This window comes from Amphiura filiformis, chromosome 4 (genome assembly GCF_039555335.1).
Source record: "Amphiura filiformis chromosome 4, Afil_fr2py, whole genome shotgun sequence".
In the NCBI taxonomy this organism is placed as follows: Eukaryota; Metazoa; Echinodermata; class Ophiuroidea; order Amphilepidida; family Amphiuridae; genus Amphiura; species Amphiura filiformis.
In genome coordinates, this window is record NC_092631.1 from 26,590,669 (window position 1) to 26,615,132 (window position 24,464).

The following is a 24,464-nucleotide window of genomic DNA, read 5'->3' on the forward strand; positions in this document are numbered from 1 at the left end:
CTTGTATTCAGAAAAGTCTCACAAAAAATCAGTACAAAGGTGGCTTACAAAGCCCTTAAGGCATAAATTTCTTGTAAATAATAACATGCATAAAGGTCCCCTTTGTCAGAAACCACTTATACGGTATATCAGGCAATTCCATTTGAAATCCATACCCCCTATGGATGACATAACCTTAATCTCCCACAAAGTGGGTGTAGATTTCAAATGAAGTCACTCATTAAGGTAACCCAATTTGAAATTCATACTCCCTGTGTGGAAGATTAAGGTCATGTCTTCCATAGGGGGTGTATGGATATCAACTGGAATAGCCCATTGCAATAGCTATAAAAATGTCTTCAATGTCTTATAAATGCAGTAACTTCTTAGCTTGCCAATATTCTTCTACATCTTTAACCCCCTGAGCACTACCTGCTGATCTAACATTGCTTCTGATTGGTCAATTACATGATATCATTACTTTAATCACCAATCAGAATGGAGCTTTGCAAATAATTCACCCCAATGTTTTTGCGTGGTGAAATTATTCTAACAATGTTGATGATTGGTTCAATTGATAATGAAAATGGCCAATCAGCAGGTAGTTCTCATGGGGTTAAAGCTAGTCAATATTACCTACGCATCATGTTGCTATTTCATGCATATCCAAGTCAAACATTTCCGATCCATTTGTAACGACCTCTACCTCGCTGCAACCGTTGACCGTCGGCACCGATGAACCTGCCAGCCGGTGACGAGAAACTTTCCTAGATTGCCGACGTGCCATGAGCCACGTCAATGACGCGAAGAGGAGAGAAGCGCACTTGAGACCGGTGCATAGACCTAGATACCCCATGTAGAAACGTTTGTTGTCGTACTCCCAGCACGAACCTTTGCTACCGCAGTGCTTTTGCCAGAATATACAGGTGCTATCGATGACGTGACCAAAATACACCGGTGCTGGAATGTATCCTGGTGATATGAACAGGAATGAAAATGCAGTATAAATTACAACGTAATTAATTATGTTTCTTTCCATACAGCAGGGTGTGACTCTCTATTGAAAAAAGAGGAACTTTTTTCAAAAAAGAGAAAAAAAGAGGAAAAGCACTGAAATATGCTTAAAATGGGCTGAAAATGAAAGAAAAAGCTAATATTTGCCTCAAAGAAGTTTCCAAAAAAGAGGAATTCAGCTTAAAGAGGAGATTTCACACCCCTGATATAGGCTAGCATACTTATATAAGGTTATGAGCTTGGCTTCAGCATTTTGCTTGCTTGGCTTCAGCGTTTTGCTTGCTTGGCTTCAGCGTTTGGCTTGCTTGGCTTCAGCGTTTGGCTTGAGCCTGGTCCGCCCAGACTGGCAGGTTAGCAATTTGCTCATTCGGTAAATGGTAAAAATCATCAACATAGATGTGCTAACATAGCCTGCTAGTGGTTAAGATATTAAGTTATTGTATATATATAATTCTATTATAATTCTAGATCAAAAGAAGCTTTCAATTTATTTCCAATATTTGGAAATCACCATCGTACATCATGACCTGCACATTTTGACCTGAAACATATACAATGACCCCTGGTCACATAAAATGGTTTCCTTGGCGATTGGTGGCCCACTGTAAAAAAAAATCTTAATTTTCGAGAGTCGAGAACTATAGAAAACCTTTCTAATATTTCTTTTTTTTTTACTATGTCGATTTATCCAATGAAAATGTACTATAATTCTATACACGGTATAATTCCTTTATTTAGCTACTAATAAATTACCACCTTTTTTTAATGTTCTTGCAGTATCATTGAAAATCACAAAATAGGCCACCACATACCATAAAGGCACTTCCTGAAATGCCAACACACAGGAAGATGCCAGGATACCCACTCCTTCCTGGGTCAAAAATTCTTACTTCATGGCACAGGAAAATCCTGTTTGATTTTAACCTAATTAATTGTTTACACATACAGTCATACACAGGAAGGTACAATGCTGGGGGTGCAAGCTAAGGAATCCCCTGTACTTTCCTAAGGTGGGAGGATTCCTGGCTCTGTCATGTGTCACAAATTACAGTAAGAGCCTAATATGACAATAATGAAAAATAATTAACACAATGATTTTTGCTACCTGTTAATTCTAGACTTGGACAGGAAACATAATCAAGTAACAACTAAGATTAAAGACTATTATTCAATAATTGCTCTCATCAACTGTTCCAGCGGAAATAGGTTTTATTTTTTATTTATTTTCTGGTTTTCATCACACATCCTACTTACCTAAAAGTCTTAATATGACAAATTGCATACCAATTGCAAAAGGACGTTGTTCCGGATTCACACACCTGAAAATAATGCAATCAGCAGATTAGGTATTATTATGGGTTCAAAACTTGTAACTGTTAGATAAATTTGCTCAAACCCGTGATTGGTAGCCGAATTATGCAACTTTCAAAGATTTTCCCTGCAACTTCTGACAATTTCCTGTCCCACAGACAGCCCTTGAATTAACCAACTGCACAGACGGCATATCCCGACTGCCGTACTGCCCTCAATATATGTCCTGAACCAACAGCAGTCACATGATGTGCCCTCTGAAGAAGTTGCTGTCGGTGCTCCTGTCCTGCCCCTTCATTATAAAATCATTTAACCAGATTTAAAATGGAATAAATATTTTATTTGTAATTTTTAATTTGATGCAACTACCCTAGCAATCATTTACCCATTCAGGTAACCCCATTTGAAATTCACACCCCATGTTTGGGAGATTAAAGTTATGTCTTCCATTGGGGTGCGGTGTATGGATTTAAACTGGAAGGACAGAGTGGAAACCGCATCCCTGTCACCCAAAGAATGTTTTTTAAACTTATGTTGATGGCAATAATGATATTGCTTCGTCATATTTATCTGACTCCTTTCAAATTATGTTCCCACTTGTACTCTTTGATCAGGAAACATGCAACTTCTTCAAGAAACAAAATCCAACTGCACATGGGGTGACAGATCATTTGCAATTGCAGCCCCACGTCTATGGAATGAACTGCCTACTTATATTAGAACTGCTAAAAATGAAATTGTGTTTAAAAAATTGTTAAAACTCAACTTACGTCAGAGACATTCTGCAGTTAAGTTATCCTCCTTGATTTTGCTTTTAGTTTTCTTTGTATATTGTTCAGTTTTTTGTTTTAGTGCCTTGAGCGCTCTTAATTGAGTGAACATCTGCCTTGTCGCAATAATAATAATTATTATTAAATCATAACTCACCTCAATATTACTGTTATCCCAGGCATCTGTATGGTGGCTGTACTAATTACAATGATGATGAGAACCACCATAAACCATACTAATGATTCACATTTATTCTCACAATCTCCAGACACAGCATAGTCTAGGCCATCTTCCAGGTCGTCGTAAGCAGCTATACAGCTACAATCTGTGAAATTCTGAAGTTCAAGTAACATAAAACACAGCAGGGTTAGAACTGCAAATCAATTCTTGTACAGATTCTTTTTCACAACTTTGTGTGAATCACAGTTGATTCTTATCAATTTAACAAGTCTCATTTGTGACCTGCTACCATAAAATCAGGGTAAAGTTGCAAGGTGTTAGTCACTCAAAACACCCTGGCTACTGCGTTGGTGTTCACTCACCTGTTAAAGCTACTAAGTATGTCTGTATATCCTTTGTGAATGGGGGAACAATGGGCCATTCACAAAGGATAATACTGCTGGCTTGTACAAGTGGCGGCAAACAAAGAACATCAATTTAGTCAGACCAAATATCTCGAAACTACCAACTCAACAAAATGAGCATAAAGTCGGGCGACTTAACACTGATTTCGTGGTAGCAGGTCACATATATTATACCGAGGGTTGTATCTACAGTGGGTGGCAGAGCCCAACAGTGGCATAGCCAAGGGGGAAGCAAGGGGGCAGCTGGACCCCTGTAAGAAGTCTTGCCTCCTCTTCCTCCCCCTGTGGGATACTGGCCACCCTAATATTTAAGACATTTAGGCCATTTTGTGTACTTTTTAGCCCATTTTTGATCATTTTCATCATAGGTCATGTCTTCCATAGTATGAATATCAACTAGAATAGCCCATTCATTCCCACACTGCACTGAAGACAAGATAATTCAGGATGCATTTTATAATATGTTTGGTCTGAAACATCTTCATTTTTATAAGTAGGTGGGGTGGATTGGTAAAAACAAATCGTCTGCAAATCAGCTTATCACTAAGAAGTACTTACATATTCTGAGCGTTCTTCTCCTATGTTACGTATACCAACGCATCCAGCATGACACGGTGAGAAGTATGCGATCCCATTGGCCCCACATACAGGCTCATAGGAACTCATGGAGCAATTGCACTGTGAATTGCATGATTCTGTCAGGGAGATGTTGGCGGGATCCGGGGGTCTCTCCCACGCATCACTAGATTAGATGGGAAGAAAATGGGAAAGTATTGATGTGAGTATATGAATAATTGAAGCAGAAAAAAAGCCTTGAGAGCCATGCCATGGCTGCTATGTGCCATTTTGACACAAATTATTTTGTTTTCATGCTCTGCAAATTACAGATTCTGTCAACATATACTCTGGTTGCTCTACGAAAAGGAATTACTATCAAAACCACTAATTCCTCCAATTAGCCCCTGCTGATGCCCTATTATATAGCTATAATAATACCATTATTACATAACAATTTTCTATCTTTTGGCTTGCCTACTGTAGTTTATCATTGAGGTGGGCTTGTCCAGCTGGAAGTGAATTTGGCTAAAGGGGGTAAATACTAGTAATTGGTTCTGGATAAACATCCTTTTTCATAGAGCAAGAGGACTATACTTTTGTTTGTTAGGCCAAAACAAAAAAATTTTGTTTGCTTGCCCTCCACCGAACGACCCAAAATTGGCCAAAATCAAGGTCGGCCCTTTAAAAAAAAATTTTTTTTAGTTTTTAGTTTATAATTTTAATGGTTTTTTATTGCTTTTTCTGTGTCTAAATTTCATTTCAAAACTAAATTCTGAAAGGTCTGAAGTGAAGTATGTATCTTTCCACATTACCAATGTTCATTGCCTACATGCCTATACAGTTAGTGAGTCATTAAAAAACAAATATATATTTACCCAACCTAAAAATCCCACTGGAGGGCACGCAAACATTTTTTTCTTGGCCTTATAAAACACAACTAGTAGTGCTATTCATTGCAGTGACCTTTATTATATGTTATTGTATCAATTCAAATATTAACCAACAAGGAAGGTCTATTGCCATTTGGTCTAATACCATTTGGTCTAAGCCCCTGCAAGAAACAAAAAGACATTAGAGCCATAATGTACGATCATGTAATATGAAATTGGTTGATTTTTTTCAAACCTGATTTTTTGGCATATTTGTAATGTTTACACACATTCCAACTTGCACCTAAATGGAATCAGCCAAATTTGTTTTGATTGTAGGTCAACAGAGCAAAGTTCGTGAATTACGACTTTATGTTCTCCTATAGAACTGCATGATAAACAGCCAAAATAACCAGCAGGGTTTCTTTCACTTTACCTTGTTATTTCAGTTCAAAAATGGACAAAACTTTCATTATTTCAGCACTTTGAATATAAAATAATAAACTAAAAATTTGAAGGAAATCGTACATTATGGCTTTAAAGAAGCACAAAAGCATTATACACATGCTGTTTTTGTACATCCCTGGGTATGCCGTGTTCTTGTGGGAAACGTTTCCGGCCATCTTTGTAATGAACAACCAGGAGATAATTAATAGTGTCACATGGGGCTTTTCCATTTAAAATCCACACTGGAAGATTTACCTAAAGTATTCCACAGAGGGAGTATGAGTTTTGAATAGAATAGGGTCATTTTCACGGTAAAGGGTGTAACTTTGGATTTTTAACATTTTAATCCGTAGTGTTCTAATAAAGCCACAGAATGTCATGATGTTTGGCCACATAAGTCATCTAGTTAGCAGCTACCTTGGGTAGCATAATCAGCTTTGGGAGTTACTGCGCTCAGTTTTAGCAGGCTTAAATGTACTTAATATTGCCATTTTGAAAAACTATAAAAAACAGTAACATTTTTGTAAAACCCTGTGTTTTCTTCAGTTAGTTCATGGATAATTTTTCTTATCCTGAAAGTACAGTCATATGTTCAGTAAACACTGCCACATTAGATTTAATTGTGAACGGCCCTGTATTTTTGAGAACCGGACTTCGATATTTGTCGCTTCGAGGCTTCATTTTCCGCTAACAATTGTTAACAAACTTTGTGGGTGTAGCTTTGGTTCATAATTCTTGGTTATTTCTTCACTTCTTCTTGATTCATAACAGTTGTTATCTTAACTTGAAATGGGTAACAAAAATTAGCCGATTTACAAGCTTTTAAAATTTTTATAAAATCTTGACTTCAAATAGCCGTTTTTCCGTTAACTTTTTTGAAGCCTCCGAAACAAACTGTTCAGCAAGCTTTTGCAAATATAAATAAAAGAGCTCATCCAATCTATTTATCAAAATGTAGCAAAGTAGATCCTCAAGTCACATGTTTTTAAATCGTGGAGATATATATCACCGTTTGAAAATGGGACCCAATACAAACTTTCCGTTAACAAATGAAGCCTCCAAACAAATGAAGCCTCCGAAACACCAATAAGCTTAATTATCATCTATGCATATCTAAATTGGTGTGTTTCATACTGATATCTGCATTGTAATTATTACTTGATATGTGCAGAATGTCATAAATTTAAAAAAAAATTGACATTATGGTTAATGTTTGAAAAATATACTGATACCTTAAAAAGCCTGTTTCGGAGGCTTCACATGCAAAAAACACCATACTTAACAAATGGGTGAAAAAATTAACGTGTGATAAATCTACAATATCTGCCGCATAGAATCATTGATTCAATACACACAAGAAAATAACAGCTTAGATGATCCCAACACTGTTGTTTTCAAAAAACTACTTCTGCAATGTTTAACAATTGTTAACATGAAGCCTCCAAACAAAAAAAAAAATGACTTGCTGTGATAATTTAATTTTTGTCACAACTGAAATTCAATACTTAGAAGCAAAGCATGAAAATTGGTAATTGTGATATTTTTTACCTATTTTTTATGTCAACTTGTAGTAGTTAGCTAAAATATTTTACTTTTATGATCACCTGTGTTGTTAACTGAAGCCTCCGAAACACAAATCGCTTGAATTGCCAATTCTAAAAAACAACTCCAATTTCTGTGAAACTTGGCTGGGAGGTTCCTTTCATCAAGTAGTATTTGTACATGAAGTTAGACATTCAAATTATTTTAGGAACCCAATTAAAACTTAAAAAATATGTTTAAGGTTTGGCAATTTCCATTGTAAATGACACTTGATGTTAAAAATTTTCAAAACTGCAATTACAAACATAGCAAAACATGGTATAAAATTTAACTTATATCTGTTGACTTACTTTGGAATGGGATTTCACATGTATTCCAGCTTTCATGTCATAATTTTCTGAGGTTATGTAAAATACATTTTTCTTAGATTTTAACCAAAATGTTATGCAAATGTCAAATTTTTATTAGAAATCAAAAGGTTTAAGCCTTGAAACATTATTTTACTGGAATTTAAGTTGCTTCTATGCATGATTTCAGTAAACAGAAACATATTTAAGTGGTTTGAAATTTTGACCCTAAAAATCAAAAGTTACACCCTTTACCGTGAAAATGACCATAGACAATTGGGTAACTTCCATTTGAAATACTCACTCCAGTTGTGGAAGATATAGGTAAAGCCATAATACAGGGGGAGTATGGGTTTCAAAATTACTAACCCTGACCAGTTACATTTAAAAACATACTGCCCCTGTGGAAGATATTTCCAAAATCTTCCACAGGGGCAGTGTGAATTTCTAGTGGAATAGCACAATTTGTCTATGGCTTATTCCTACCTGGCATAGTAACTTGTTGATACCCCTGCCAGGGGCATTGTAGGGCAGCTATCGATAAGAAATAAGACCCCGAAGAGACAGCATGATACTATAGTTGCACCGAAGAATACACTTGCTGTTTTTGTAAGTCCATGGCCAACTTTCTTGAGTAGTGCACCACCAAGGACCACACCTATTGCGCCAGCTGGTATAAGGGTACCTGAAAGCATGATATTATTGATAATGCAAAAGTGTAAAAGGAAAACAGGAAAGTTAATTTCAAGCAGTGTGAACTCGGAAAGATATGCTGTAGGGTGTCAATGAAACAGGCTTTGAAAAATGATAAGGCAACAAAAGAATTTCATATTTTATTTCTCTTTCTTCCTCTCTTTGCCATGCTTTCTTTTACTTTTTATTTCTTTATTTGCTTCTCAAGAACTCACACACAACCTCCTTTCACAAATAAGAAATCAAAAAGGGTACAATTCTAAAGTAACTTGTTTTACCCATACCCATATTAAACAAGAACAGTAATTTAGTGTGGTTCTCACATTCCATTCATTAGCAAACCTGTCAGCACTGCTAAAAACTATCCATGGTTGTAGTTTTTATTAATACATTTTAGCCACTGGTTAAAGATTACTTAGAATAAGAAAAGAAATTCCTCGTTGACCTGGATTTGACCCAGGTTTTCTAGAGGTCAAGAATAAAGTAATATAGTAAAGGATGATTGGGCAATTCCATTTGAAATCCATACATCCCCTATGGAAGACTTAGCCTTGAATTTGACGGAATAAAAAGTTTCATCCTTGACACCAGGGGTCCCAGGTTCAAATCCTGTTTTAACATGTTGCTCACCTGTAAGTAGATCTGCATTGGAGGCACTAATGCTAAACTGTGATTCGATGAACTTAGGAACAAATCGTATAAAACCAGTAACAATAGAGAATTCGCTGGTTGCAGCCAGGCATACAAACATGTATGTAGGATTGGTTAATAAACTAAATACTGCACGGGGTAAATCTGAAAAATTAAAAAAAATTGTTAAACTTTAATTAAACCAATCTTTTCAAATGATCTTGTGAAAAGGCTTGCCCAAAATAGAGAAACATCAGCATTATTGATCTCTTCCTGACAACACAACACAGTTGCATACATTTAGTATATGGAGTTAATGAGCCTGTCCATTGATGATAACACCAGTACATATATTATCATCAATATCATTATCAATATCATCGCACCAGGGGAGTACTCAGTACTAATGACAGAAAATCACATTTATTGCCATTTGGTATATCAAGACCCCTTTTTCTAGGCCAATATTAGTATATATGGATGAGTCATTTTTCACAATTTGTTTCTTGGAAAAGAGACTCATTTTGGCTCAAGATAACCAACATTTTCTAAATTTGGCAGATTTTGGGAAAAGTTGTAAGACAATTTTTGTTAACTCTAGCTGAAATTTGGACTTTTGGAATCAATATTTCTTGGAAAATTGGTACACATTTGTAATTATAAGTCCACTTTCAATTCTCAGTGACACATCCCTATACCCAAACCAAACTTGAGCACCACAACTGGCTTTATACCTTAAGTTATAGTGCCCCCTAAAAACACAATAGTTTGCAAAAACATAATAATATCTACACATCATGAGTTAATTGAGAACTATAATATCATTATAGGCACAATTACCGAATAGGGTCCAACTTGCATACAAAATACATACAAATTCAATGCATTTTGAAATCATTAATAGAGTATGACATGAGTACAAATTTATTCAAAACACATAGGCCTACAATATATATATTTTTTAAATCAACCATGAATGATCCTAGCATTTAGGTCTAGGTCCAGGGATACTCCAAAAAAAATTTGGGGGTGGAACTTTACTAAAAGGTGGGACTATACTCGCGTCAGTACGGTATTAAGGTAAAATGAAAAGTTACAATGTGTAAACAATACAAATATATATGCTAAAAATCAGGTTTGAAAAAAAATTACCAAATTCATGATCGTACATTACGGCTTTAAACCTTTAGTCATGTGCTGGTAACATTGATTAGTTTTGCTATATTTACCTGCAGTGTCAGCTGCAAAAACTATTGTACTCCACATGAGCAAATTTTTCATTTACTAATGCACACCATGATCACAGAGTGCTCAATGCATTGCAATCTCCCATCAAACATAGACCATTGAATAAACATTCAATATTTACATTATTTGTTGTTCTTGCTCTTCAAAATATGTATTAGGCTGACCCAGATTTTGCATTTTGGGATAATTGTTTTAAATTTTTTGCTAAAATCATGTAAAATCAGCCATTCTGGGGCCAAAATGGATTCATTTTGACTAATTTTTTTTTAAAGCAGAATATACAAAATATGTTTGCAAAAAATATTTTAGGGTATTTCGCCTCTGGAAAAAAATATCCCAACCAACCGACAATATTGAAATGTCCATCCGCCAGTAAAACAGGGTGTTTTTTATTCCGTCGCCTCTAATTTTTATGACCCTTTCTCTCTCATATACACATCAATTATCATTAACACTATTTGCAATTATTTCTCACATGTTCGCTTTTAGGCTGAGTAAAAAAATACATGTTTCTCGTCCGCACTCTCCTCCTTTTTTGAAGATTTTTCAAATTTCTTTTTATTTTGTAAACTTTCAGTTATAACTTGTTGAAAAAGATGTTTCAGAAGTTGAAACTTATTTTACGGCTTTGTAAATGCATAATACATCATTTCAGAAGAGTTTTGTGATCACTAGAGGGGCCTACCTCTCAAAACAATAGAATAAAAAGGGCCTCCTCCTTTTTCTCAGATATCAATCTGTATGTCGAATACCCAAAATATGGTGCCAAATACATACATTTAGCGTAGTTTTCCAATAAAAAATAGAAAATAAAAAGCCCCTCATCCTCCTAATTTTCAAAAACCCGGACGAGAAACATATTTTTATTTTTACTTGGCCTTAATTTGTATACTTCTAACAGCTGCAGTTACACTCCTGATATGCATACTTTCATTTGTATTTAAATTTCACAGATTTCATTGTTATACCCTAGCATCTGGTTAATAAAATATACTCTAGCATCTGGTTAATAAAATTAATGTGGTGAAAAAACTGTGAAATGTCAAATTGGCAATAATTAAATACATGGTGTAATAAGGTAATTACAAAGCTAACAAACGAATGTGATGTGATTATTACAACCAAAATTATTATCATTTTGTAAAAACAGATGATTTAGTTTTTACATAATTTCAAATAGAGGAACTGTAACATTGCTGAATAAATCCTCACATATCTATCTATCTTATAAGGCCAAAAAAAAAATTGTTGTGTTGCCCTCAACCGTCCTACCCTAAATCCTGAAAAATCAGGGTCGCATTATTTTTTTTTAACAGGTATCCAGAAGTCAAAATTGACAAATGTCCCCTAATTGAAGAAGCATTATTTAATATTTGAGGGGATTTTTTAAAACTGAAGGTTATTTAAAAGAAAAGAAAAAAAAAAAAATCCGACCGTCCTACCCAAATTTCCCATTTTCCCACTTGAGGGCAACACAACAATATTTTTTTTGGCCTAATGGTGCACAAATTGCACATCGATATGATACTTGGTACATGGATATAGGTATCGGGCGTGCACTCAAAAAGGGCAATACAAATCTTTTTTTAGGCCTATAATAAGTTTAGTTCAAAAATAACACATTTTAAAAAAAATTAGAATTCTAGTTCACTGATTGCTCAACTAACATACAAAAGCACTGCATCAATCACAGTATGATGACTACAACATCTGGTAGATTACTGGTAACATTATACCTTGAATTAGGCTGTAGAGTGGTGTCATTTGGCTATTCCATTTAAAATCCCCACTACCCCTGTGGAAGATTTTGGAAATATCTTTGACAGAGGGAGTATGAATTTCAAATGAATTGAACACATTAGCAGCTACATTTGAAACTCGCCCTCCCTCAGCGGAAGATTTAGGTTGAATCTTTCTCAGAGGGTGTATAAAATTCAAATGGAGCCACCTAATGTGTACATTCCATTTGAAATTCATACTCCTCCTGTGAAAGATATTTCCAAAATCTTCCACAGGGGTAGTGTGGAATTTAAATGGAATAGCCCATTTGCATTCAACATTTAACCTGGGGTGACTTTCACAGCACAAAATTTTTAAAAATCTTTCCTAAATTAAAATAATTAGCAGTCGGTATATTATAGCCTACACTTCAATTGTGTAGTTTAGTTTTGTTATAATAAAAATATCGGGGCTGTAACTGAGTGTAGAATGCTTGTTACAAAGTTCTGCACTTTAAGGTACTTACATATACATTTGAATAATTTACTATGCTTTCTTTAAGTAAAGTAATATTGTAACATTTCAGCAATTTTTAACCCTACCAAGGAACATGCTTTTTTGCTATCAGAAGGCAGAGAAGGAACGAAAAAGGAGAGAAGATGAAGAAAGATTTCACTTTGCACCCCAGGGAATTGACCCCAGGACCCCTCGGGTGCCACACACACGATCAACGACCTCATGCCACGGGGGAGTCCCTTGCCCGGCCAGCGACTTGGTGCCCATAAATTACTTAGGGTGATTGCGCAATGCCATCATGTGGGATGCATGAGTGCGCAGTGGTTTTCCTTGTAAGATTTTTACGTGTTAGGGTTAATGAGATTTTTCAAAATGCGAACTTCCGTTGGGAAGCATGTGCCCCCATGTCCCCCACCCCAGTGCTCCTATGATGCTACACCATTGGGTGCGTTATACTTACTTTTTAAGCTAACATCATTGAAGGCCATATGAACGGTTTCATCTTCATCGTCACCATCCACTCCTCCTATTCTAGTCTTTCTTTTATCTTCAACTGGTTTAGGAAGCTCTTTGGGAAACCCTAAGATGGGTGTTGCAAAAATGGCTAACATTGCACAGCTTATAAAGAAACCTGTGATAATGCACATGAAAAAAAATGGATTCAAAAGAAAATGAGATATTAAAATTTGTTAAATTCCAAAATAACAAACAAGTTGGCAAGTAAAAAGAGCATAATTCTACATCCCCACCTAATTTCTCAATTGAGGGTTGTGCACTAAAGTCAATAGCAAACATCCAACATCACCCTTCTCCGGAGCATCACTTGATCCAAGAATCATCAAAACTCATGATCAACTTCCATACATGTACGGTATATCGAGTTTTAAAATATTTTGAGCATATTTTGTGCAATGTCCTCAAATGATCCCTAGATGTCAGTCCACTCAGGCTAAAGTAATATTTTTTCAAAATTTAATTATTATCAGTTAAAACATTCCCTTTATACAAGCTGTATCAAAATGTTTGGTACCCATCAGTTTTCAATGGTAATGGATGAGTCTGACACATCAAAATTCATCATGATATCCCATTAATTTGTATATAAAAATTGAGTAACAAGTTATAAAGTATACATTCTGGACAGTTAAAGAGTATATCCAATGTTACATTTGGAAGAGACATGCTTTTTCGATAAACATGAAAATTGATGGGTATCAATCATTTGGATACAGCCTGTATCAGTCCAAACGCCATGTTTATAACTGATTTGGTTGCAAAGTTACAACATATTTACATGTTCATGGCCTAGATAACTATGACAAACTATATGTATAACATTTAAAACCTATTTCTGGCTATATCTCGGTTTTGTAAACATCTCAAAAAAAGTAACTGACCCCCCTTAAATATTGACCAATATTCAAAAACGGGTGATTGTATTACAAATCTGTAAAATGTGTTGGAAGCAGAATTTATTTCTGCACATTTTGACTCCTCATTTGTAGCACTTGACTAAATATTGATGTCACAACGTACATTTAAATCAATGTAGCCCAAGATTTGAAAGTTGCAGTAAATTCTATTGATTTTGCATTCAGTGTAATGGAAGGAAATCTATGTAATGATATCTGAGTGTTTTTGTATTGTAAACATTTGTATGCAAGTGCAACTTTCAAATCTGGACCTCACTACATTAAATTGACCGGTGTTTTATTGTTTTCTGGGCTATCGTATCAAATGAGGTGTCAAAATGGGCAGAAATAAATTCTGTTTCCAACACATTTTACAGATTTGCAATACAATAGCCCCTTTTTGAATAATGGCCATTATTTAAGGGGGGTAAGTTACTTTTTTTGAGATGTTTATTTGCCAACATTAGAAATGAACTAAATCGGGTCACAAATTGTTATCCCCAGTGTTAACTGCTTCTGCTGGCTTTATACAAACATTAATCATGGCTTCCCAGGTCAATCCTAACTCACGTGATAATAAAAGTATGTACATTTATCCTACCTTCATTTTGTATGTCAGCTTTTTGGTTTTAATCAGATTGCTTTAATACATTTGTAACATGTAAAGGTCAAGGGTCCCCTTTTCAGGGTCTCTGGCAGTTCCCTAAGACCCACATTTGGATCTGCTCCAGTTTTTTGAGCCTCAAATTCTGATTGTAGCTCTTTAAACTCAAATTTGGAAAGAAATTGGAATTCTTTAGCTCCACAGCCTATAATTTGACCCCAATTTCAGTTCATCAAGCCCTTATATTGCCTGAAAAGCAGTTCTTAGTTCCCAAAGTTTGGCCCTCCACACCGTACACCCCTACCAAAATTTAAGTTGAGTGTCCCCTCCCCACCCCACTCCTGGGAAAAAATACGAATTTTGATAAAATTTCAGGGTGTTCTGTTTTCCGCAAATTGGTGGTAGTCCCTTTACCCAATTTTATGTGTAATTTAATTTTGACAGGTTTTTACAATATTGCTTACGCCTAAAAAAAAATTGTTTGATGGGCGTAACATGAAAAAAATTAGGGTCGGTCGATCGGCAATTTGTTTTTTCTTACACACATTTTATACTGTAAATTGCTTTTTTCTTTCTTTTTTTTTAAATTTTAGGTTTTTTTTTTTTAATTATCTTTTTTTGCCAAAAAACAAGAAAAAATGTCTAGAGTCGGGCCTATTTTTAGGGTCGGCCGGGTTACGCCAATCAAACAATTTTATTTTTTAGGCCTTAGTTTTCTACCTACCTAGCCACCAAGCTCCTACCCATTGTGGACTATCAGGCGTTAGTCCTAGTTTGGATGCTGCCACCGTACCAAAATCCACATAGAGACCGAGACACATGCTGCCTGTAACAAACCCTAGAGCTGGCCCTACCACAGGCATGCAGTAGAAAATTGCTGGAAATGTGAAGTGAAAAAATCAATTAACACCATTAACATGAAGTGGCTCTTCCTTTATGTGTACAATTTTAACTTCTTCATTCCTTCCTTGATATTTTAATATTAATATATGTGGTGTGATCAAGCAAAATCAGTTTGAAGTCGGGCATATTCAATTTTCTGGTTTTTTTTTTATTGTATAGAGCATTTGCAAATGAAACCGAAAGTTTTGATTGATAGCTAATCGTTAGACATGAGGTCGTTTTGCAGACCAGGCTCTGTACTCTCTATTTTGATAACTTATGGCACGTTTTATGCAGGTTGATCCTCAGTCCACTGGACAAATAGTACTACAGGCCTTGCCGTTTGAGGCGAGCGATCGCTCTCGCTCGCCACCGCTCGCCCAAACTCGATTTCTAGTGAGCGTTTTTCCATTCGCCATAGACACTAAATATCACTCGCTGCGAATCTCGCAAAATCAGTCATCGAATCAGCCGATTCAGCATTTATTCGATTCTGTGCCCCTCCAAGCGGAGAAAGTCAAAAATTTAGCGCGCGAACCCCACAAATACATTGATACCGTTTTAAGACCGAAGCTCTACTTGATTACTAGTATACCCAAATAAGTGGTGAATATTCGACCACTCGCCTAGCATCATGCTAGCGAGTGATTAACCACTCGCCTTTAAAATCTAGACGACAAGGCCTGGTACTATGGACCAGGAGCTACCTTTTGAGTTTGAGGTTCCTTATACAAACCATTTCAATTTTAGGGTTTTTTTTGTATGACTGTTTATGGTTTGGGTTAATGATGCCCTCACCTAATTGTTTTCATTTGTCAACAGTCTTTGGGCGAAGGTTGTTCATTATTTATTTAAGGGTAGACAAGGTATTCTTGGTCAAAGCAGTCTAAATCAAAATATTATTGAAAAATAACACTTTGATGTTTTGCAAAAGTTCATTCTACAAATCATATACCGGTACTTTGAAAATTTGCTTGATTTATTGTTGTTTGAAAATTTGCTTGATTTATTGTTGATATCTGAACTTACCAAGATACACAGAAACTTCACTCCGTTTGATAAAATCATCAATATAAGTAGTACCCAAAGTGATCATAGTGGTAGATCCGATACCGATAAGAACCTGGGCTGTGAAGAAAAACAACAGACTATGCCATATAGGGTTGGCCTTAAGGCAGTCTAAGTCCTCATAAGTTTGATTATAACTAGACGCAGTCAAGTTGCAGGTTGGCAAAATATCTTGCGAGTCTGAGAACACTGCATGATAATGTCCACCAATAAAATGTGGGATTGCGAATATCAGCGAGCCTAACGACATCAACCATGCGCTGTACGCAATCCATTTTGGTCGATGTGATCCTTGTTTTCCTCCATAATAACTACTGAAAACGACCACTAAAGTCCCGATGTCGTAGCAGCTGATTACGAGTCCACTCAGCGAGCTACTTAAACGGAATCGCCGTTCTATACTCGTGATGACGCTACTCGTATAACCAAGAGTTAGCTGACTTTGTGCGATAGACAGTAAGCCTGAAAACAACACAAAGAATTTGGCATTTGCAAGACGCTGGAGCCTCTTTGGACGCCATGCTCCGTATCCGCATAGAGGGCGCCCGTTGATGCTGGATAGTGAATTGGACATTGTTAAACCCATGCTAGAATCTGTCGAGGAATTGGTTCCGCTACTACTTGATTCATTGGTCAAAGCTCTCCAACGTGTATCAGCCATATTTTGACAACGAGTTTTTGTCAAGATCTGGTCACCTCCACCATATATTTGTGCTGATTTTTCATGCGCATTGATCTCACTTCTTTTCAACAAGATAGGGGTGGTCTGTAGCAAATCATTGTTGTTGGCTTTCTATGGTGCATTCACTATACCTGTATCAAAGTAAAAACGCAAAATACACCATTAACATAGTAACAAAGCCAAATAAGATCAACATATTTTTGGTGATACCAAGACACCATTTTTTAACATATTAAAGACCCTGTTTTTATCATCTGCTTTTGAAGTACACCCACAGAATTAGAGAAGGAGAACCGGGACTCCCTATACCGACACAAACAATTGCAAAGTACATGTAGTAGGCATGTCCACTAAAAATTGAAGTAGGCCTACTTTTTAATTGATTCAGACTTATTGGCTGGGAATTGATGAAAGAAACATTTTGTTGTTTTTAAATAATCTTAATCGGACATTTCATTCCAGAGATATGGCCTTTTGAGTGTCACAGTTTTATATAGGGTTGCTAGAACATGTTAAAAAGTTTAAGTCCAAAAAGGAATACTAACAGAAAGTGCAATTTTAAGGTGCTTTTCTTAATGTATGTATTAAAAGGGCATTTCGGGATCCACAGCCTCATCCCCCCACATTTCTCAAAAAAAGTTGAGATTTTTATATCACTGGAAACCTCTGGGTACATAATGTTTATGTACAAATATTTCTTGCAGATTAATTCGTTTATCAAAGATATCGTGAAATTTGAATTTCGTTCTGGTGCACCAGAACGAAATTACAACGCATTGTCTATGGAGCAGTGTAATACACATAATCAGACTTGTAGTACCCAGACCCGTGCACTGCACCCGCATACCGTGCACTCGAGTCCCAATTTCGCATACCGCACCCGTGCTGCATTACCCGTGGCTTCGGACCGTTACCCGCACCCGCATACTCATGCCGTAGTTTGACTTCGTGCCCATTACCATCTACCCGTACTCATGGACTGGGACCCGCACCCGTACCCGTGCACCCATGACCTGGGACCCGTGCCATCTACCCTGTACCCATGGCCTGGGACCCGTACCCGTACCCGTACTCATGGTCAGGGACCCGTACCCGTACCCATGGGTGCAGGAAAGTGAGAATAGAATACTCTCACTTCCCAAATGCATGTTAACTCCACTCATGAATCCCACTGTGAGTCCTCTGATCATAAATTCATAATTAAAACAAATAGGTTAGGCCCACTAGGCCTACATCATGGATGGGGTTGGATGGGGAGTAAATGGAAAGCTATAGCAAATGCCTTTAAATTTATTTTAGCCTGGTCCAGGGCCCTGAAAAAGATAAATCCAGCCCTGGCTACACAAAATGAACATGAATGCTGCACATGTACAATGTAGCAGCCTGTGCACACTGCCACCCATACACATGTCTCATTCACACAATGACTGATCAATACAGAAAAAGACCCAGCAAAGATGTTTTCTTTTGTGGTGAATTTCAAGTTATCATGTTAAAATATCATTATTTTAGCTTCTACTAATCATTTTGATATTTTCCATTCAAATACACTCCACTACTTGTATGCTGCACACATGTATAACTAATGATACTGTGACTGGTGTGACTTTTCTGCCAGCCACATATGAGCATACAGTGTACATACTTCTTGTGCCAGGCTTGGGCTAGTGCATCTGAGACAAATGAATAGAGAGGGCCTTACCATACAGGAATTTGGGATTTGATATTGAAAGAGATTTAAAGGAGTTTTAAAATATAAAATAAAACATGGATATAATTATCCAGATGTGCATAATTAATGGTAATAATTACAATGATTAAGCTAATGGAAAATCTGTTGGATGTGTATTGTGTATATGTGCATGAATGTACTTGGAAAATTGACAATTAATTTAATTCCAATTGATGTTTAAGATAAATAATTTTTCCACATTGTACATGGATTGATTGGACTGGAATCGGACTGGGGTCGACTTCGAGCCCGAGTCCTATTTTTTGACCGAGCTGAGCTAAGCCTTTTAATGTTCAATTCTGAGCCGAGTCCGAGTCCAGCAAAAAGTGGACTTGAGTCCGAGTCCAGACTTGAAATATTTAATCTCTTCTTGTACATGTTTAATTAATTTAATTTAATTTATTTATACTCATACCCATAATTGGACCCATACCCGTACCCGCACCCATACTGGGACCCGTACCCGTACCACCTGCATCGAGTCCCAATTTCCGTACCCGCACCCGTGCACTGCACCCGTGGCGTCGGACCCGTACCCGCACCGCACTCATACCCTATTTTGACTTTGGACCCGCACTGCCCGTACTCATGGACTGGGACCCGTACCCGCATACCCGCACCCATGACCTGGGACCCGTTACCCGTACCCGTACCCATGGCTTGGGACCCGCACCGCATACCGTACTCATGGTCCGGGACCCGTACCCGTACCCGTACTCATGACGGGTCCCAATACTACAAGTCTGCACATAATCATGCATAACTCATGAACGCAAAATCGGAATCAACTGAAATTTTGGGAATAGGTTTTTTCGTGGATATCTAATGAAAAATGACATAAATAGAGGATGCTAGGATCACAAAATACTCCTTTAACTAGTGTTATCTGGAACATTATATTTGCTATACCAACATGAAATAAGATCAACCTGAAAATTTAAGGATGCACACAGGATCACTGAAGTGTTACATGGCCAAAATTGAGTTTTCATCACTAATGTCATCTTCAAACCGTATTTTACCTTGTCATTAATAGATTTTAAAGAAATCTTAAAATTTGAACCATAAGAAAAGCTATTTTAAAGACCCTTTTTCATTAAAAATTAAGCCAAAATGCAAAAAGCAAATAAATCATTGTTTTCCCGCAATAGATCGCGTTCTCAAATACGCTTGCATACTGCGGCGTATTGCTAGCAAAGACACGCACACATGGTAAACTGGATGGGCGAGGTGATTACTGATTGAGGCGCTGGAGTCGCCGATCGCGATCACTTAGTACCGTATTTTATCGTATTGATCTCTTCCAAGGTAGGTAAAGCTTGCACCAATGCATTGCGAAACTGCGGGCCGACAGACCACCAGGTGCACTGTCCCCGTCCCAGAATTAGTAGGCCTACTCGATAAATTTCGCCAAAAAAGTGCTGATATAGTGGTATAAATCATAGGTTTTTTTTATATGAACATAATAGTGAATTTTTTGTTTTGTTTTTCAAGTTTCATTCTGAACTTGAAAAGATGAAATTTATCGGTAAGAAGTAGTTAGCCGTAAGAAGCCCTGTAATGATGACGCAATCTGGTAGATACGATAGAAAAGTAGGCCCTAAATATTTTGCTAGTAGGCTAGACTTAGCCCGCATAGTACATCATTAGGCTTATTATTTTATGTTTAAAAATTTGTTTTATTTCATTCCATTCATTCATTCATTCATTCATTCATTCATTCATTTCATTGTTATTATTTGATTTACCAAGTTGGTGTAGTTGGACAAGAATATAGGCCTATTATATTAGCTTGGTTCGGGAGCCTCTGCGATCGTTCAGTCACGCCTCTTAATTTTAAAGACCATAAAAAATAGGCAAGCAGTTACTACCGGTAGGCCTATATTAGATACCTAAGGCCCTGAATAATGTTTCAAAGTGTTATTAAAACACGGATTTAAGATTCGCTTTCAAACGTTCTCTACTCCTGATTGACCATTAACGCAATGTCAAAAACGTTGACATTTCAATACATCATATCGACCATATCTAGGCATAGGCCTACAACTCTACGATGTTAAAAATGTCGATATTTGAAATCGGCATAGCGAGCACGCGTTTATGAAAGCATTTTCATGAATGTTTTAATGCTAAATAATAATTTCAAACAAGAAATATAATCGAAAACGCAAATTCGTGCTTTTTTCATAACCCATTTTAACTACATTTCCATTAGTAGGCCTATTAGGTCTACCATATACCATGATTGCGATAAAAGCTTTTGGTTTTACAACACTTTTTGCGAATGTTTTGGCCGAATTCCTTTTTATTTGCAATGTTTGTCTGGCTTTCAACTTTCACGTTTATAATGTTTTCTGCATACTTTAAAAGGTAAACTGCTTTAAAGCATGTTCCGTGAATGTTTTCATGCAGTGCTTTAAAACGCTCTTTATAGCATGATGCCTATACGGTAGGCCTACTGCATAAACCACAATCTAATTTAAAGCCATAAGTGTTCCGTTTTCTACTTTTGAAATTCGGTTTTGTTAGGCTATGTAAATTTCCGTGTTTTTCAGTTTTCTTGTGACCTCTCCGTGTTTTGGCCGTTTAACATATATTAGGCCTATGGCCTACTTTTTGTCCGTTTTACAAGAAGTTTATTCAAGACATATTACAACTTTTATCCCACTTTTTACACGTTTATTTGATTGAAAACAACAACAGACACACTTTTTTTTATATTTTTGTTGTTTTATTTTATTCACTTTTTATGCGGTACAAAATATTTTACAACTTTATTGTGGCTTTAGGCCTATAATAGGCCTATGACTTTTGTACGTGTTTGATATTCCGTAAAAAGTTAAAAAATAAAATATGATAAAAACAAACAATGAAAATAACAAAAACGGCATATTGAGTAATGCGACACATCAGAATCTTTTAAAATGTTACTTGGGATTCCTGTGGTGTAGGCCTAGCTATAACGGGCGTTAAAATGCCTTTATCTTTGGCGCGGACGGGCCGCTGTGGTGCCTCCCAAGCACCAACTAAAAAGAAAAAGCAACGAGTAGTAACAACATTATGTTTGCGGTTCAGAAAAGGACAATGAACATAAAAATGCAATATTTGTCAACACCAAAAAAAAAAGAAAGAAAGAAAGAAAGAAAAAAATCACCAAAAGCGATAAATTAAAAACATTGCATTTTTAAAGCAAAATTATGAAAATTAGTACAAAACAGAAATCGCAATTATCATGATTATGTCTCAATTGATTCTTCATTTCATAAAACTTCCTGCTAAAATAATTGCTTGCCAGTTATTCTATGCTACTTTTAGGCCTAATGTTCTGATGTCCGCAAATTTTAATACAGAGCATGATCTTTTTTGAACAGGATAAAATTGTGCTTAAATAATCATAGTTTCGATTCATGGCAACACGACCATGCACTGTGCAACTTATTCACGTAACCTGTCTGTCTGTCCATGCCCTGTCGCTCCTCAAACGCCGACGCGACGCCGCGGCCTTGCCGGAAGCTCTGCTGCACCATGGCAACAAGACTGCAGTAAATAAAATGGCTACACCATGTGGATAAACTTTTGCCGAATGTGCACGGATAATTTTGTCATATTGTATATTTTACCTTCTAAATCACCAAAAAAATGCCAATCTGCTGCAGTTGGACGCCCCTTCTCATTTTCTAACTTGACCAAACGTCACAAGTCACCGGATTATATATTTATGGAATAATCTTCAAAAATGGACCTAAAATCCGCTGTATTTTTCTAAATCGCGATTTTCGGCAAGTTCACTTTTGACCACTTTTAACCGTTTTGGTCCGCCATAGCGTCTAAATGAAGCATCACTGAGGTAAGTTTTTTAAGTCAAACGTTTAGATATGGCCAAAATCTAGATAGTGTTTTTCATTTTTTAAATTAGGGCCTAGAACTTTTTTATAACCCATGATTCAAAAATTTGAACACGGGTCACACGTTTTTACTGATTTTTTGCCTATATTTTAAAAACTAAGCAAAATTTCAAAAAATAAAAAAAACACTTTCTAGATTTATTTGTCTAAATTAATAAAATTCATGTTTTACAGTTTTTGATTTTCAAATAATTTTTTTATGGCGGACCAAAAATTTTTGGTCAAAAAAGCCGTTTTTTGGGATTTTCTCGAAAATTGTACTTTATGACCCAAAACTGACATTTTAAATGGATTTATGAGCTCATTTCCGTTCAAAAATTGTATACTTTTATATACTTTACATGAATAGTTTTCGAGTTATGAGGTGAATAATAATGGATAATTAGTGATCCTGTGTGCCTCCTTAAGCGATTTTGTTGACATACAACCAGGGCCATTCCTAGGGATTTTGCATCTTTTGTGTGTTCTCAAGTGGGTTTTATCATGTTTATATTTACTCGAGAACTCTAGCTTTGAATTTGTACACGATAGTTATGCATTCAATGCTAGAGTACGTTGCTATCGTTTTTGCACCGGTGGTTATTTATTCTGTTAATGTTGAAATTTGGATGAGTTATTTCGATGCGTCTGTATCTTTTGAGCAAGATTTGCCGATTTTGGACAGTCTAAAATTTTGCTGAAGTGTAATTTTAGCAACATTTTTGATGCGATCGCCTGTCGTGATCAGCTATGTTTACTTCTGAACGTATGAACTTCCATTGCTTTAACACGATGCCATGCTTCAGCGAATCAGACTATATTTTGAATGCAATGATCTCTAGCCTATACTTTGATTAGCTCTTAATCGGCGGGCCCTAGCATCGCAGATTAATATTTATATATAATATTTTATTTCGAGAATTGTCTCGTGCCATCTTCATGATCTTGCCAGAAGCATCACAAATTATTCATTCAAGTCCGATACGTTGTCTATTTTCTTTAACATTAAGCACAATACTAATTATAGAGACCAGGCAGGTCAACTATGACACTTTTAATGTGGGTTTACTTTTTGGCGTACTGATAAAAGCCTAACAATTTCCGCCGATTACGAGCTGATCAAACTGTAGAATCAGGTCCCCCACTGTAAAAATCGCACCAGCCAAATAAAAATTTGCACGCTTCAGAGCCTGAAAAAAAGACCCCGCGAACCAGAAATTGACACGCGTATGGGCGCTGCCATAGAATGCTAACGGGTGCTAACGGCAACGCGGGGGGTCGCTGGGGTGCTTACAAACAGTGGCGTACCGTGGCCGCCCCAACCCCGGGGGGCTGAAGAAAATTAAATTTTGCCGCCCCTTCCTCAACAGCCCAAAAAGGTTGACCCAATTTTTTCTCGGTCGTTTGAAAAAGTGAAGAAGAGCAAAAAAAAAAAAAAAAAAAAGCCCCCAAAATACGCGCATGACGATCGCGTTGCCAGCACAAGCGTCCAACACGATCAATAACGCGTATAGGGCGCATTCAACTTCAAGCGCGCCTATGCGGCCGGTAGTTCCTGGTCATACGCGATTACAATACAGTACAGGGTCAATCATGTCAATGGGTGCTTCCACGCAGTAAACATACATGTACTTCTGAACTGAGTGTCAGGGCCCTGGTAGAATGTGAGAGCTATCGGTGAGCAAATTCTTGGCTAGACTTCTCGAGCAAGCCCTAAAAGTAGTAAAAAACGGATATGGCCAGAGGGCAAAATGTCCCAGACATGCTCAGTGCTAAAAAGAAAACAACAAGTGAAACTAGAAAATTATCCTCACCCTGCATGCTGACTCTAAAAGTAAAAGACTCCGTTACACGCCTTGAATTTATATAAAAATATTAAAACTTACATGCAGCTATCGTTGTATTTAAATCCCGGATTTAGATTCAAGTTTAGTTTTTCCTACCCCTATTTGCAGCCCTCCGATCATGCGAT

General features: G+C 36.7%; 1 protein-coding gene across 1 annotated transcript; it reads right to left on the minus strand.

The window, feature by feature from the left end:
• Positions 1-619: 619 nt before the first annotated feature.
• Positions 620-24,464, minus strand: LOC140150748 (solute carrier organic anion transporter family member 5A1-like). Its single transcript, XM_072172849.1, has 10 exons — positions 24,379-24,464; positions 16,156-17,007; positions 14,969-15,121; positions 12,689-12,859; positions 8,746-8,910; positions 7,909-8,107; positions 4,218-4,401; positions 3,232-3,410; positions 2,248-2,312; positions 620-951 (listed from the first exon to the last, which is right to left on the minus strand). The coding sequence occupies exons 2-10, from the start codon at positions 16,853-16,855 to the stop codon at positions 623-625; spliced, it is 2,145 nt and encodes a 714-aa protein (XP_072028950.1). The 5' UTR covers positions 16,856-17,007; positions 24,379-24,464; the 3' UTR covers positions 620-622.